Below are 16,980 nucleotides of genomic sequence, written 5' to 3'. Positions count from 1 at the left end.
TCTTAGTTAGGATTCTATTGCTGGGAAAAGACACAATGACCATAAAAACTCTTATAGAGGAAATCGTTTCATTGGGGCATCTAATTAGTCATTCATTCTTTCTGAACTATTTCTACAATCCTCTTTTCTTTTGCTTTATTTTCTTTTTCCACACTATGTAATATTTTAAGTTTTAGTTTGATTTTATCAGTGAAGTTATTTTGGCATTTCTTCTTATTCCTTTTCTAATTCTAGCATGAAGACTGGCAACAGTGTGTTTCTTCTGTTCTTCCTTTTGGTTAGCAATAATCTTACAACATCTCTCTGTCTAGTCCTGGAGTTCCTATGGTTCTGTCTTTTGATGGTCTATGATATTTTAAGAATTCATCTCTGAAGTAGTGTACCATATAGTCTTATATACTTGCATTGTTCATTTATAGTGAATGCCATTTTGTTAGTGTACCATATAGTCTTATCATATTTGTGATTACAGTTTCTTGTTTATTTCCTTTTTGAATACTTGCACTGTTTATTTATATTAAATGTCATTTTACTTGAATGTTATGTGTACCTTTCTTGTATTGTTAACTTGGCTAATCATTGACAGTCTTCAACTATTTCTTGGGGAATGCAGTTAAATCATTTTATTCAATTTTCATATTAAAGAAATCTTAATGCGATAATGACTATGTATGCAGATATATACAATATTTAACATACAAAACTACATATAGTGTCTTGGAAATTCCTGAACCATAATGCAAAGGGAGGTATACCATGCATGAGCATTTTGTTTGATAGTCTATAGCTTCTGTGGGGTGTCAGTATTGTGGAGCAATTCTATATATATGTATATACACTCTTCATATATGAATTCTTCTTAGTCAGTGTTCTACTGCTGTGAAGAGGCGCCATAACCACAGCAACTCTTATTAAAGAAAGCATTTAATTGGTGCTTGCTTACAGTTTCAGAGGTTTAGTCTATAGTCATGGTGGAAAGCATGGTGGCATAAAGTCATGTTAATGGAAAAATAGCTGAGAGTAGTTCTAGATTCAGATCTTCAGTCAGCAGGAAGAGAGAAATAGTGGGGCAGGCTTGAGCTTCTGAAACCTCAAAATCAAATCCAGTTGTAGACTGCCTCCCACAAGGCCACTCCTCCTAATAGTGCCACTCCCTATGAGCCTATATGGGGCATTTCTAATCAAACTCTCACTTTCCACTCCCTGCCACACAGCCTTGTAGTCATATTGTAACGCAAAAATGCATTCAGTCCAACTTCAAAGTCCCTGTAGTCTACAACAGACTCAGTGCTGTTTAAAATTCCAAAGTTCAAAGTCTCTTCTGAGACTCAAGGCAATCTCTTAACTGCAACCCAGTATAAAATCAAACTCCAAAAACAGATCACAATCTTTCAATATACAATTGCAGAGAATATATATTCCCATTCCAAAAGGGAGGAAGACAGCTTAGTGAGAAAATATGAATTAGTAAGAATGAACAGCAACAGGGCAAACAATTCTGCATTTCCATGTGTGATGGCAAAGGCTCTCCAGATATCCAGCTCTTTTCTGTTCGGTTAACTACAATACATTTCTCCCTCTTGAGCTGCTTCGCACCCCATTATCAGCTCCTCTTGGCAGGTACCCCATGACTCTGGCGACACCAACATCGTGGGTGCTCCCATCAACTCCAGGCTACATTTTCACATCTCATAGCTTAACACTATGTCCTCTCTGGGTCTCCACGGCAATGACACACGACCCACACCTGGCCTCAGTAGCTTTCCATAGCCATGAAGGGGATTTCAGAACCTCTTTTTGGTATCCTTGACTCTAAATCCAGAACCACCTGTTCAAAACTGACAAGTTTTTCTGCTTTCTGGTGCTGAAACCTATTCCCCTCATTCATATATGTTTTAATTTATTAGATTTTGTAACTTATGTCTGTTGAGCCATTCTAAATTTCTGCTGAGAGTACATCTGTACTTACTTCTCTTTTTCTTTTAGAGTCGTATGTCATTCTGGTTGAATGTTCCCTTGATCAGAATAAAGTAATGAAGATTTATTTACCTTTCTTTACATGGGATGTACTCACTCATATTTGGTTTCTAGCCATAAATAAAGGACATTGAGCCTATAATTCGGGTTCTTAGAGAAGCTAAATAAGAAGGAGAACCCAAAGAAAATCATATAGGGGCATCCTCCTGAATATTAACCTTCATCAGGCGATGAAAGGAGACAGAGACAGAGACCCACATTGGAGCACGGACTTAAATTTTTGTTTGAAGTCTGTTTTGTCTGTCAGATATTAGAATACAGATTCTTATTTTTTTATTCTAAGTATTTCACTTAATAGAATATTTGGCTGACTAGTTTAATTATTATAAAACTATGACTTAAAGAGAGTGAAGGAAAGCTGGGCGGTGGTGGCGCACGCCTTTAATCCCAGCACTCGGGAGGCAGAGGCAGGCGGATCTCTGTGAGTTCGAGACCAGCCTGGTCTACAGAGCTAGTTCCAGGACAGGCTCCAAAACCATAGAGAAACCCTGTCTCGAAAAAAAAAAAAGAGAGAGAGAGAGAGAGAGAGAGAGAGAGAGAGAGAGAGAGAGAGAGAGAGAGAGAGAGAGAGGGAGAGAGAGAGAGAGAGAGAGAGAGAGAGAGAGAGAGAGAGCGAGAGAGAGAGAGAGAGAGAGAGAGAGAGAGAGAGAGAGAGAGAGAGAGAGAGAGAGAGAGAGAGAGAGAAGGAGAGAGAGAGAGAGAGAGAGAGAGAGAGAGAGAGGGAGAGAGAGAGAGAGAGAGAGAGAGAGAGAGAGAGAGAGAGAGAGAGAGAGAGAAGGAAGGAATAATTCATCCAAAAATTATTTAGGATTTTTTTATGGTGCTTGTGCTGTTTATGTATTAATACATTAATCTTGGTCAATGGTGATTTTCTAAAGGGAAACAGTAATCGGATGGCTACAGCAATAGCACAATTTGGAATTTGTCTATATGAGGAATTCTGGGCTCCTGAAAGAAAAGCCAAGGGCTTTTTGTGTCTGCTTGGGGTGACTTTTGGTGACTTGGGTTCAAACGGATGTATTGGGTACATCTGTTTTATTATATACAGCGGTCTCCCAGGAACACATCAGAAGAAGTCACAGCTCTCCTGAATCAGTACTTTCAATGGTTTGTTTGTGAGGTGCACCTCAGGTTTGTCCACCTAGAACCTTGAGATAGCCCACAGATCTTGTTATTGTGACATTCTGGGATGCCCAGTGAGGATATCTGGCATTGTCACTTACAGAAGAAATCTCCTACCAGGAAATGATTCTTACTGACCCCAAATGAGTCCCAATAATGGATTAGTGCTTTTACAACAAAATTAAGCCTCTAATAAAGAGGTCTAATGGAACAAAATATGTCTGGAATTAGTAAAAATAACTGAATAGTGTCCCCTATATTTGCCACATTTTGGCACTTGATAAAAGTTATTACATAATGAAGATACTATTTGTGGTGTGTTGTTCAAGTAAAAGGTTCATAAGGGTGAATGTGTGAATGTTTAGAATGATACTTGAAATTCCAGTTACAGTTTTAATATCTAGGCACCATTTGCTGTCTATTGTCTCTCCTCCTTTCCCTTTCCTTCCCTTTTGTGGCTTTTTCGTTTCGTCCCTTCCCCCCTTCTTCTTTCCCTTCCCTTTTCTTTCCCCTTGTCCTCCCTCTATTCTGTCCTTTGCATCTTTCCTTCTCTTCTCTTCCGAAGTTCTGTCCCTTTCTTTCCTCTCTCTTTTCTTCCTAAGATTTTTTTCCCTCTCTTTTTCCTTCTTTCCCTCTTTCCTCTCATTGGTGCTTTGAAAAATTAGTTATTAAATAGCCTTTGCTTAACTGGGCCTAAATAAAATGTAGGTATTTAAGAATTAACTCTAAAACCTGGAAACGATAAAGTAAACTTTGCTTTACTACAAAGCCAGTATTTAATGATTCAAGGCTCTCAAAATGGTCTTAGTGTCCAATCATATACAGATAATATGGATAAGTTTCATTATTTAAAATCAATTTTAAATCTTTCATATATGTATCTGGGACCATTAACAAGCATGTTTTGGTAGATTACAGTATATAGGGGACAATATAATATTACTTTATTCCTGAGCCTTTGCTAAGGGTATGGTTATGTTTTCTTTTGACATTTTATTGTCTTGTTAATTTTTTGCTTGTTTGTTTTGGTGTTCATTTTAGTGTGTTGTCTTTTCTTTTGAGAGAGCATAAAGCTGGATGGGTAGGGAGGTAGGGAGATTTTGATTTGAAGGAAGGGAAAACATAATCAAAATATAGTGTATAAAAACATTTTAAATAAAATTACAGTGTGTTTATTAAAAGTAAAATATTCTAACTCACATGTGAAATTGTACATGTGAAAAATATAAAAAGAATGTATTCCATATTTTGATGACAAAAATTATAAAAAGCATTAAGTGTTTTAAATGATAATAGCACAGACAGACATGCGTACTAATAGGAATTCACATTAATAAAGCTATTTACAGATTCCTCAATAAATAATACTAGGATATGTGTATGTGAATGTATAGAAGAAACCATTATCTATCATACTGCACAGAAATATCAACTCCAAATGGATCAGATAACTCCATGTGAAACCTGAAATGCTGAAACTGCTAGAAGAAAGTGCAGGCAGTCCTACATGACATCGTGTGGGAAAGGACTTTTTGACCGAGAAACCTTTTACCTGGAAATTAATATCAACAATTGGAAAATGGCACCTCAAAAAACTAAAAATCTCCTGAGCAGCCAGGAAAACTCTCAGCGGCATGAAGAGGAAGCCCTTAGAGGGACAGACTTTTGCCAGCTATATATTTGATAGAAGGTTAATGCCTAGAATATAAAAGAACTCAAAAGCAAAAATTCAAAGAAACAAGTGACAAAATTAAAATTAATTTAAAATTAGGGGCTGGAGAGATGGCTCGGCACTTATGAGCGCTGGTTATTCTTCCAGAGGATCCAGGTTCAATTCCCAGCATCCACATGAGAGCTCACAACTATCTATAACCCAGTTCCAGGGTTCCTGACACCCTCATAAAACATAAATGCACATGAACAATACACTAATGTACATAAATTCCAAAAATGAAAAGAAGTACAGTTTGTAAAGTACACACATTAACTATGAGGGTGCTTGGCATCAACTGATAAGTCCACAACACTACCCTATACCTTAGGCTCAGTGAACATCATCTACAAGTGGGCAGACTCTAAAGGGACTCAGCAGTCTGCATACACACACATACACACACACACATACACACACATACACACACACACACGATTTTAATCATTTTTCTCCTCTTCACTTAGGCTTCTATTTCTGAAATTCTGGGAATCGGTCATTTCATGAGCACAATACAATTGTTTTTGAGCCTTCAAGAAGTCCCAGCCATTTCTGATGAAAATGTCGCTGTAATAGACACGGCTTTCAGCAGTGTTCCTGTTCGCATATACATGCCCAAAAGGAAGTCAGAGACTCTCAGGAGGGGCCTGTTTTATATTCACGGTGGTGGCTGGTGTTTGGGGAGTGCAGGTATGTCCCTTTTCTTGATCATTGTTGTTTGTTTCACAAAATGTGATACACTCCACGTTAAAATCTCATATATGTTAGTTATTGTAATATAATAAGATATAATAATGCTTTTATTGTTTGAAACGTGTTCTTTTCTGAAATGGGTATTCATGACTACTAAGAACTGTACACATCTCAGGTAAGAAGAGAAAGGGCTTCTTGAGTATATGGTTTTATTATTGTAGAATTGATGCTGTAGTGAGACCCAAAGTGGGGGTGAACCAAACAATGGGCAAATATCATCAAATTGAGATGCTGACTGTGGTCTTTTATAAAGTGTTAATCTGAAGGAAGTGAGAACAAAGATGTTAGTTGAGAAAACACAGATCTGAACATACTATTTTCATTTGATTTTATATATTCACTTGTTACATGTAGATTATGTAATATAGTATTTCACTGCATATAATTGTATTTATTATCATTTTACTTTATTAAATGTAAACATTTTGCATATAACTAATATATCCAATATATCTTACATATTTTATAATGTACATGTTTCATAATAGCATTAGTAGAGTATACCATCTTTATAACTTGATTTTAAGATAGAGAGACAAAAGGTGCTCTGGAATTTAGTTAAGACCTGAGGAAGGGATGTGCAGCATTCTCATTGAGATATAGTTTTTCCAGGACTCCTGTTTTGCATCTTTTATTCCAGTGTTGATATTGATGAGATGGTTATTTAGGTTTTGAAACAGAAACAAACCGACAGGTTAGTTCAGGTCTAACATTTCCCCCTGAAGTTGTATCTTGGGTCAAATCTTTGACTGTATGATGAGAACTGGTTTACTTTACAATCTATTAACCATGGCTAATGATACCAAGATAGATACTGCCATTTAGCTATTAAATTAATATTGTAAGAGTTAGTAGTAATGAACAAAAATAGAAAGACAACTTCCTGGGGTTCTGAAATTCAGACAAAATCTCTTTGTTCTGCATAAAGCAGGTTAAATGTTCTATCATAGAACAATTCTAATTGATGAAGCTACGCATTGATAAATCTGAGCCCAACTTGTTGTATATCCATTGAAATCAGCAGTATAGTCTTTTGTCCCCTATGTCAGGAAGTATTTTCTGACTTAGCCCTATTTAGCCACTGTTATGGAAGCAAGGATGATGTGTTCTCTTCTGTAGCTACTTCCAGATGACCTAAGGCATGGCTAGTCAGGGCTCAGGAACTATGAAAGGCTAGGCAAAGATTGGGCAATGGGGCATTTATCAAAACCATCTGATTATCTGCTCCAGGTGAAGGGACAATGATCATTCATATTACCTGGACCAGTGCATATCAGCCTCAGCAAGTCCAGAGCTCAGTAGCTTATAGTAGGGGTATAGTTATATGTACTTTCAACACATAAAATTTGCTAAAAATAAAAAGATATGGATATTCAATAGAATAGCAGTGGTTTAGACTAGGCAATGTGAAGCTAATAGTGCAAGCCCTTGACTGTGTCTATGTGAAAATAGCTGAGGATTCATTTTCTACAAAGACAATGAAGTGTTGCAAACAGAAGCAGTTGTATACTGTCTGTGAGGAGCAATGTGCACTGCTGTGCTTTTGATGACATGCTTTTCCAGAAGTTCACTTTACAAACTCTCACTCTGTTTTCTCAATTTCAGCTCTTTCTATGTATGACCTTCTGGCAAGAAAGACAGCTGATAGACTCGATGCTATTGTTGTGTCAACTGAGTAAGACTATGGTTTGCTTCTTCAATGTTCAGTTCTGTGTTTTGTGTAGCAAGAAACTAACACTCTTCGTCACATTTTATGGCGGGGTTATTGCTTGAATATTTTAACTGAAATTAGGAGAGTGAGCAAAGAGAAAGTGAACTCGAGTTGGCAAGAATAGACTCAGAGAAAACAAACAAACAAACAAAAAATACAACACTTAATATCAACCAGGACTGAAAAGGTAACGTTCAGAAATCATTAGAACACAATAACACCGGTGCATAACACGTACCAGTGACCTGCACAGCTTCCTTCAGCAGACTGAGTACTTAGAGAATCACAGGCAAATAAGGTTTGAAACTTTGCCTGGAGACTTTGTACATGTCATATACTATTAATTCAGTTTAGTTTATCTGTATGTGAACTGAGAAACATATATTTTCTACACAATGTGGTCTTTCTGAGGATGTCATGGCAAGCTGCACTTAAGGGGTTAATTTACCATACGCCATGGCAAAATCATCACTAAAAGCAATTTGTCCTCAAGCTACACGTGGAAACAGGCAAATCACATACTAAGAAAATAATTGATAAGAAATTAATTTAATAGGAATGAATTGAATAAGTAATTAACAAAACATAGTGGTCACATACTGCTTTTATATTAGGTAGAGTTCAAACATTAAATTAATAAGATTTCTTTGTCACTGACTAATTTTCAATAAAATATAACAATAGTAAAAAAAAAGTGCTTGGAATCGAATTAGGAAATGTATTACCTGCTACATTTTTCATTCTTTTATTTTTACCTCAAGCAGAATTCAATTGTTTTACTCAAGTTTTTAGAAGTATAATGTAAAATCGGCCAAGATTTTAAGATGAAATATATCCATGGGTATATAGCTAACAAAAAAATTGTTTATTAAAAGAAAATTGGCATTATTTTAGAGATTTGCCATATAAAGTTAAATTTCATTCATTTGAACCAATTATTCTTCGCACAGCTACGGCTTGGCCCCCAAATATCATTTCCCACGTCAGTTTGAAGATGTATACAGTGCTTTACGATGGTTCTTACAAAAGGACATTCTTGAAAGATATGGCGTAGATCCTCGAAGAGTTGGTGTAGCTGGGGACAGTGCTGGTGGGAACTTAGCTGCAGCTGTGACCCAACAGGTTTGTTTGAGATCTTAAAACAGCCTATATGTAAATATATTTGATTCAAACCTTTGAAATATCAGTGAAAACACGCTATTTTATTACCATGTTAAATTAGTAGAGAAACACTAGGACTGATGTAGAGAAAACATTTGTCTATATAGTGTTTTTTAGTTTGTTTTATGTCAGTGTTTTTTTTTATATACTATGACAAAATACAATTTCTCGGCTTTTGGTTGAATATGATTATTATGGTCAGTTAGGTAATATCCTGTACCTATTATGGGTTGTACTAGTAAAGTTGGTCAATGACACTAGTCATCAAAACTGAGAACATGGTAACTGTAATATTGACAGTTAGAGGATGCCAGAACTGAATTCATATCTCTTGATAATGGAATAATGAAATTTTCCAAAGGAGAAATGTTAGTAAAGAGAACTATGAATGAAATTCATCAGTTTTTCGCTACCTTATGCTTGTCAGATGATTAATTATTTTCAGATCGAAGTTGTTCATAAACTTTTAGGATATTTAGCTACAATGAGGACATTTGGTTGCCGTACACTGCTACAATTAAAGTACCGTCTTTATTTCCAGAGAAAAGAAGCTACAAATTCTGTGGTTTGTTCTAATATCTGTAAAATAAGTGTAGAACATATTCCACAGTTTGAATTCTACATTGCATATGCCTCATTGCTCTGAAAGGCAGCCTGATACAGCATGAGGTGCACATAAAGGGGCTAGAAGTTTTGAAAGTAAAGCAGTACCCAATTGTGGATTTGTCCTTTTATCCTAATCTCTTTAGGCATGTATTTGTTTTCCTTGTTGCATTATAAACCTTTCTTTCATAAATCCCAACTTCTGTCATTTTTAAAGATTTCTGACTCATAGTTTTTTTAATATCTATATAAAATATCATTTAATATGCTTTAGACTGTCACAGAGTAAAAATAAAAAGAATATTTCTAGACCTAAAACATCTTCAGGACAAAGACATTCCACACAGTAAACCCTAACTTCGCTGTCTTGTCTTTGGTAACATGTACTATTTAAAAGACACTTTTTCCTGAGATGGTACCCACTCAGGCTACGACTGTGATGTTAAATACAAGAATATCACCCCATTCATTCTCCTAGATGGAGCATGCATAAACCACCCCCTCTAGTATAATGTGATGATTGACTCTCAGTGTCAGAGCAAAACTATGTTCATAACAGTTTCAACTTGCTTCTGATCATCTTTCCTGGTTTTTGACTGGTTAACATGTTTAATAATACATGACTTGCCAAAGTCATAAAAGTATTTTCTGGAAAAATATGGCACAGCATTTTCACTAGTATTTTTTAAATCGAATCGTGTGCATTGTGTAAAATACGTCTACATTATGTCAGTAAATACATTAAGGAGTAAACACTGACAATATAGAACACTAGAAAATTCTGGGAGATATTTTTGTTGTATCTGATTATCTGAATTTATCTCACTTTTTGAAAACACAAACTCTTGTCATCTCTTTTAAAATCTTCATTGGCCTTTATATGTCATCTATTTATGACTCACATAAAAGCTTTGATAATTGACTTGTACCTTCTTACCTTCATGTTGCCTTTACCTGGAGGAGTAGTTGATTACTAAATTACTTTCTTCAGTTTACTGCAGTCTTTAGGTCCATGTTTCTATACTTTTATACATGCTGTGCTTCCTGGTTAGACAATATTCTCTGCTGTCTTCTTGGCTGTTTTATTCTTTTTAATCTTCTCTCAAAGCCCAGTTCACATGGTATCCCCTTGGGGAAGTCATTTCTTACTGGGAGAACTAAAGATTTGTGACTCTGTTCTGCTTCATTCCTACAATACTTAATGCCTACTAGCACAGGATATTATCTCTTCCTTTAAATTGTGAACAGCTTACTTACAGTTACCTTATTCTATACTTTCTAATAAAATTTTACTGAAGTTGTTCTTTGACAGTTTCCAATATTTGATTAATTGTCTTATTTCTGTGGCTAGTTCTTAAAATATATTTGAAGGCATTTTAAGAGTAGATCATTGACAGTATGCTTTTCTCTTGAGTAAAATGTTAAATTTAATTGATTAAAATAAAAGCAGTGATTTGTAATTTCCCTTTTTGAGGTTATTTACACTTAGAATTTAGAATAGAAACAAACTTGGTGGGAAAGATCATGGTGGGTACAAGGTACTTGTCAAACCTGATGATGACTCCAGTTCAATCCCTGGTTTCGATGTGGTAGGAGAGAATTGACTCCTTTAGGTTTTTCCTCTGATCTTCACATATGGTTATGGCCCACATGGGCTGAACCTAGCATGCACAAAGCCCTGGGTTCAATCCCTGTCCCCACATAAAACCCACTGGTGACTTATGCCTAAAATTCCAGCTCTTGGGAGGTAGAGAGAACTGCCAGAATGTTGAGGCCAACCTCGCCTACATAGTTGATTGCAGATCTGGCTTGTCTACAGCTTGAGAAACCCCTTCTCAGAGATATGCAAATAGGAAGAAAAACCGCTATGGGGAGTAGGTAAATACTATTTCTTACTAATCGCAGCTTAGGCAACTCAACACAGGCATGTATTATATTTAATACCTTTGTTTTCAGATTCCTTTTGTTCAGTTTGGATGCTAAATGTTAGGAGAACCAAGATAGGATTTGTAATACGGGTGTATGTTGTGAGATGGAGAAGGGAAAATTTTGAATATGTGGCTCATTAATGAGATTTTTTTAAAAATATAGTTTTTTAAAAATTCTAATCTATTCTGCATAAAGTTCAGCCAGCAGTAATAAAGATAAATTTGTTTTCATCTTAACAGGTTTACACATTTATACAAAAATAAAATTACTGTAATAATAATCTACATATTATTTCTAGATGAAAATAGACTTATTAAAATATTCATTCCAATGTAATTTTAATTCCTTTTCAGCTCATACAGGATCCTGATGTCAAGACAAAACTCAAGGTTCAGGCCTTAATATATCCTGCCCTTCAGGCTCTCGATATAAATTTACCATCGTATCAAGAAGGTTCATATTTTCCATTCTTAACACCCTCAGTGATGGCAAGATTTTGGAGTGAATACTTTACTACAGATCGAACCCTGGAGAAAGCCATGCTTCTCAACCAACATGTACCTCTGGAATCCAGTCATCTGTTGCAATTTGTGAACTGGAGTTCCTTACTCCCTGAGAAATATAAGAAAGGTCACGTTTACAAGAGTCCTACTCCTGGTAGTTCTGAACTGTCTAAAAAGTACCCAGGGTTCCTCGATGTGAAGGCATGCCCTCTGTTGGCCAACGACAACACTTTGAGCCACTTACCTCTGACTTATATCATCACTTGTCAGTATGATGTCCTAAGAGATGATGGACTCATGTATGTGACACGGCTTCAGAATGTTGGAGTTCAGGTGACCCATCACCACATTGAGGATGGGTTCCATGCAGCATTTACCCTTCATGGTTTTAAAATTGCACACAAGATGCAAAACCAGTACTTGAGTTGGCTTATGAAAAATCTATAGCAAAACCTTCTCAATGAATTGTTGAAGATACATAAATAACAAAAAAAAGAAATAAACTAGGAAAAACCATGGTTTTGAGGTTTCATATCCTGTTTCAAACCTCTATTCTTCCTAATGAGTTGGTAGCTTCTGTGTTTTGTCACTGTTATTTATTATTAATAGACATCTTTCTATTTTATCCCTCCTCCTGTATTTACCTACAGAAACACACCTGCCAACCAGGGTTTTATGTAGGTACTGACCATTTAAATCCATGTACTCATGCTTGTGAAGTGATGGAGGTGGGTCTTGTAATAATAAAGAAACTGCCTCGGCCCTCATAGGACAGAAAATTAGGTAGGCGGAGTAGACAGAAGAGGATGCTGGGAAAAAGAAGCTTAGCTGAGAGAGTTGCCATGATGCTCCCACGCCAGACAGACGCAGGTTAAGATCCTCTCTGGTAAGCCAGCTCATGGGCTACACAGAATATTAGAAATGGGTTAGAACAATATATAAGAGCTAGCCAATAAGAAACTGGACCTAGCCGGGCCAGGCAGTGTTTGAAAGAATACAGTTTCCGTGTAATTATTTCTGGGTATAAACTAGCCATGCGGGCGGCCGGGTGCCGGGGACGCAGCCCTGCCGCTCCTATTTCAACAGTGAAGCAGGTACGTTACCCACTGAGCCATGTGTCCAGGTCCAGATTCCATAACAATCCCACAGTGCACTTTTACTATCCATTGCCTTCACATATTTATGATTCTAACAGTAGACTGGGGGTTCTCTACCTTGTTTGGCTTAGATTGTTTTTTCAGTAGACAGCAGCCAGTAGAGAAATCCATAATTATTAATGTATTGAGAATAAGAAACTCAAATATAAATCTTAAATAGGGCATGTTATCATCCACAGCACACAAAGGCTTTGGAAACATCATGAACAAAAAGCACAAAGAACATTACATATGGAGGATAGAGAGCACTGCTGTGGATGCTGTCTTCTGGCCATAACCGTAATGTCTCAAGCATCATCTCATACATAGCACCTGTGGTTATGTACACAAGGCCTAGAAAAGATCGATCCAGACAAAATCCTAGCAATGAACATTGGCTGTGAGAAAAAAAATAAAAGAAATCTTGTTTTTCACAACTTTAATTAACCTATAGAAAGATATTCTAAGTGTAATAAACCAGACACTAAAGATGATTGACTAAATATGTGGCCAAAAAATCAAATTCATAGGAACAGTGAGTAGGATGATGGTTCCCAGGTGCTGGAAGGAGACATTGGGGTAGATGATGTGCGAGGATATGTTAATCAAAGAGAAAAACTTTTGGCTAAAAAATTAATGAGGTATAGGAATCTGATGTAGGATGTCCTTCTGTATATATGGTGCTTTTTTTGGTTAATGAATAAAGCTGCTTTGGCCTATTGCAGTCTGGAAGTCTCTCTCTCTCATCTATGAAGAAGAAGAAGAAGAAGAAGAAGAAGAAGAAGAAGAAGAAGAAGGAGGAGGAGGAGGAGGAGGAGGAGGAGGAGGAAGAAGAAGAAGAAGAAGAAGAAGAAGAAGAAGAAGAAGAAGAAGAAGAAGAAGAAGAAAGGCCACAGCCTTGTGGTGATGCATAGATCAATAGAAATGGGTTAATTAATTTAAGATGTGTGTGTTAATAAGAAGTCTGATCTAATAGGCCAAACCGTGTTGTAATTAATTTACAACACTGTCGTAAATTAACTAATAATTAAATTAATAGTTTCTGTGTGATCATTCAGATCTGGGTGGCCAGGAAAAAAAGGAGCAGTCTCTTTCTACAGTAATCCAATGTGTAGCGCAGTGACTGTGGATTTCTCTTTGTTTTTTTTTTTAATTAAAAATAGATATAAGAGATTTCCTGAATACTTGTCTCCTTCAGACACTAATGGAAACCATGGCTATTGATGCATGGGCTGATAATAGCAATCATCATGTAGTATGGACACATGTTAACTCAACTGAGACCTGGAGAATATGCAATTTCTACCTGTAAAGTATGCCTCCATTTAAGTGGCTAACAGTGTCAGTATTACTTTAATCTATCAGTGCAAATAATATCTGTAACCCAGGGAAAAAACTCAGCCTATGTGTTCATGTATTGCACATCTAAAATCTCAAAGCATTTCTGGAAGAAATTAATGACCCAAATTAATTTAATTAGCAGATCATAACATTATTATGATTTCTATTCAAGTTTAATTGTAAGCTCTATGCAGCACTCAGCTCATAGAGAATGAGCCTTTTTTCCCCAGAAATTGGCATAAAATTGAAAAGAATATGATTTTAATGGAGGATGAGTAGAAAACTGATGTTCCCTAGTGAACTATTTTCTATGCAGCCATTGTACAAAGACGGTTTGTCATTATGAATAAAAGAATACACGTGCATGGCTATAGACTTGGTGTCATGCATGACAATTGGTTTTGAGAGGGTGATTAGGAAACACAGGAAGGAAAGACAAGTCATTCTACTTGAAGACATGCTCCATGTGGAATGTCTTTGGTGTTCAACATTCTCTCCGGAATAGATCCGCGTTGCCAGGAGCAATTGTGTCTCACTACAATAGAACTCTAAGTTATTTAAATGCCATTTTCTACAGCTCTTTGAAGAGGTTGAAGATTATCTATCTATAAAGAATATAATCTCTATGTATCTAAAGAACCTGATTAGTTTAACTATAAAACAAACATAGATGACTATTGGTTCTATTTACCCTCACTCTCCCTCCTCCCTCTATTCTACCCAGATCCAACACACCACCACTTTCTTACCCATCCAACTTTCAGGGTTTTATTATTTTTTCCAATAAAGCTAGCTTGTGCTGCCAGAGTATTCTGGAGTGTTTGGCCTTCTACTGGAGCATGGTGATTTATAAACAGCTACATTCTTAGAAAAAGAAATTGACCCTCCCTCTCCCAGCTGCTATTAATTAATTAATTGTCAAGAGCTCTTTGGCTGGAGATGGGAATTAGTGCTCAACTCCTTTCTCAGTCGAGAGACGTAGCCTATCAAAGAGCAGCCTCGATGAAATTTGTACATTCCAGGGTAGGAACATGAGGCATGAGGATTAGAATGATTAAGCAAAAGAATCAGAGATATGAGAGAAATAAGAGACAGAAACAGAACAGCATTGGTAGGGAAATTCAGTGGATACTGAATCCACCTGCCTTTATGTTCAACATGCGTATATACTTCACTCCAGAAGAGGACAGGGAGCCAACAGATTTTATTAGCATCACACAAGGAACAGACTTGAATTCTATGACCTTTGGTCAAGGTAGTGCAGATCCACCTCTGCACCCAAAACACTAATTAACCACACCCTAGGTCAGAATCTCTTGTTTGTAGTCACACCTGTTGTTCTCAACAACTTTGAAAGAGCAAAAGTAAGCTCAAGCTCTCTGACCTCCAGTCAAGGTGGAACAGGCTCACATCTGTGGGTTCTCACAATTCCTCCTTTTTGTTTTAGTTAATAAAGCCCGTGCTTCTGCTACAGGACTGATGACTGTGCCTAGCTTTGGGATCTTTTCTCATTTTCCAGACTTACCTGTCATCATTATATACATTCTGTCCTGTCTTAGATTGCCTGGAGGGGGGAGCAGGGGCCAGAAATCTTGCCTATTTCTGAATACCAGCCTCTGTGAATGAAAGGTTAAAGGAGAAGGCATCTCAGCTCTGTGCACCTTTGAGCCAATTTTCTGCTGAGAGATAGTCATATGCAAGAAGATAAAGATGCTTTGTGATACATATACTCCTTTATCTACAACATCTCCTAATAAAGGAGTGGAGGATGACCAGAGAAGGGAATGCCTTTTTAAATTGGTGTAGGATATCTTTAACAGTTTTCAGCTACAATTGAAATCCAAATTTGTCCTTTTAAGCTTATCAAATCTAAGAACTTACCATGTCAAATTTGTCTCAGACAAGCTCTAATATTTTTCTAATCAATACCATCTTCATAATGAACTAAAGCAGTTACAAACACTAACAGTTCAGTGCCATGATTCTAACATAGAAGTTAGCAAGAAATACACAATTTGTCAAATCATAATTCTCTTAAATCTGTTCTAACCAAAAGACAAGAAAAGGTTTTTGTGATGGGTGAGCTAATAGTCTTTTTTCTCTCCTATAGTCCAACTGCTTTGCTACTTTTAAGTTTTAAAGATAAGTCTGAACTGTCCCAGTCCCTGAGCAGCAGCAGAAACTTTTATGCTATCTTTGAAGAGGGCCTTCAGTCACCCTTTGTAATGAGTCTTTTTTTCCTAGACGGGAGAATTGAGGTCTCAGTTCTCAGTTTCTTTGTTTCAACAGCAGATTGAATGCCATACTGGCAACAACAGATTTTGTGTCTCAAAATATAGTATGGATAAACTGTCAAACATTCAGTCAGCATTCTTGGACCAGCTCCAAAGTAAACAGGACTCAGCAAGGTTTGGAATTTGTTCAGTAGGCTCACAAGAAAAACTGGGAATCACCATGATTCTTTCTATGACTGTGGCATGATGGCATAAGTCAGGAACATAGGTTCAGGATTTTCAATCCAACTCTTCTGTGGGCCATCAGTGGCTACGACGTCATCAGGGCTGGCATTTTCTTTGTGGTATGTATCAGACTAGACATTCCAGAAGCCATTTTGCTTTAGCCTCTTTCTGTGAAAAATCACAGACATGCCCTTGACCTGATATTGATACAAGGCAGTGTCCTTTCCATAATCCAGTACAAGGGTCTTTCTACCTTGCTTTAGCGAAGGTCACCTTGGTGCTGTCATGCCAAGATCTGTCCATGGCAGATTGTTGATGGGCGTCCATATTCAAGAAATTTAGGTAAAGGGGCATTATTTCAGGCGTTATGTAGCAACTGAGAGTATAATTCTCACTTTTTTTAATCTTTTGAAGCTGTGTTTTCTTTTTTTAATTAATTAATTAATTTATTTATTAAAGATTTCTGCCTCTTCCCCACCGCCGCCTCCCCTTTCCCTCCCCCTCCCCCAGTCAA

The 16,980-nt window shown here is 36.8% G+C and overlaps 1 protein-coding gene across 1 annotated transcript; it reads left to right on the top strand.

The window, feature by feature from the left end:
- The first annotated feature begins 5,311 nt into the window (after nt 1-5,311).
- On the top strand, nt 5,312-13,390 carry LOC126504887 (arylacetamide deacetylase-like). Its single transcript, XM_050147459.1, has 4 exons — nt 5,312-5,560; nt 7,229-7,298; nt 8,285-8,456; nt 11,381-13,390. Exons 1-4 carry the CDS (start codon nt 5,374-5,376, stop codon nt 11,975-11,977), a joined length of 1,026 nt encoding a protein of 341 aa, XP_050003416.1. The 5' UTR covers nt 5,312-5,373; the 3' UTR covers nt 11,978-13,390.
- The last annotated feature ends 3,590 nt before the right edge of the window (nt 13,391-16,980 follow it).

This window comes from Alexandromys fortis, unplaced genomic scaffold, assembly GCF_014885135.2.
Source record: "Alexandromys fortis isolate MF-2015 unplaced genomic scaffold, M_Fortis_MF-2015_v1.1 scaffold_53, whole genome shotgun sequence".
NCBI classification, from domain to species: domain Eukaryota; kingdom Metazoa; phylum Chordata; class Mammalia; order Rodentia; family Cricetidae; genus Alexandromys; species Alexandromys fortis.
Note: the sequence above shows the minus strand (reverse complement) of the source record. Positions and strands in the feature narration are given on the sequence as shown.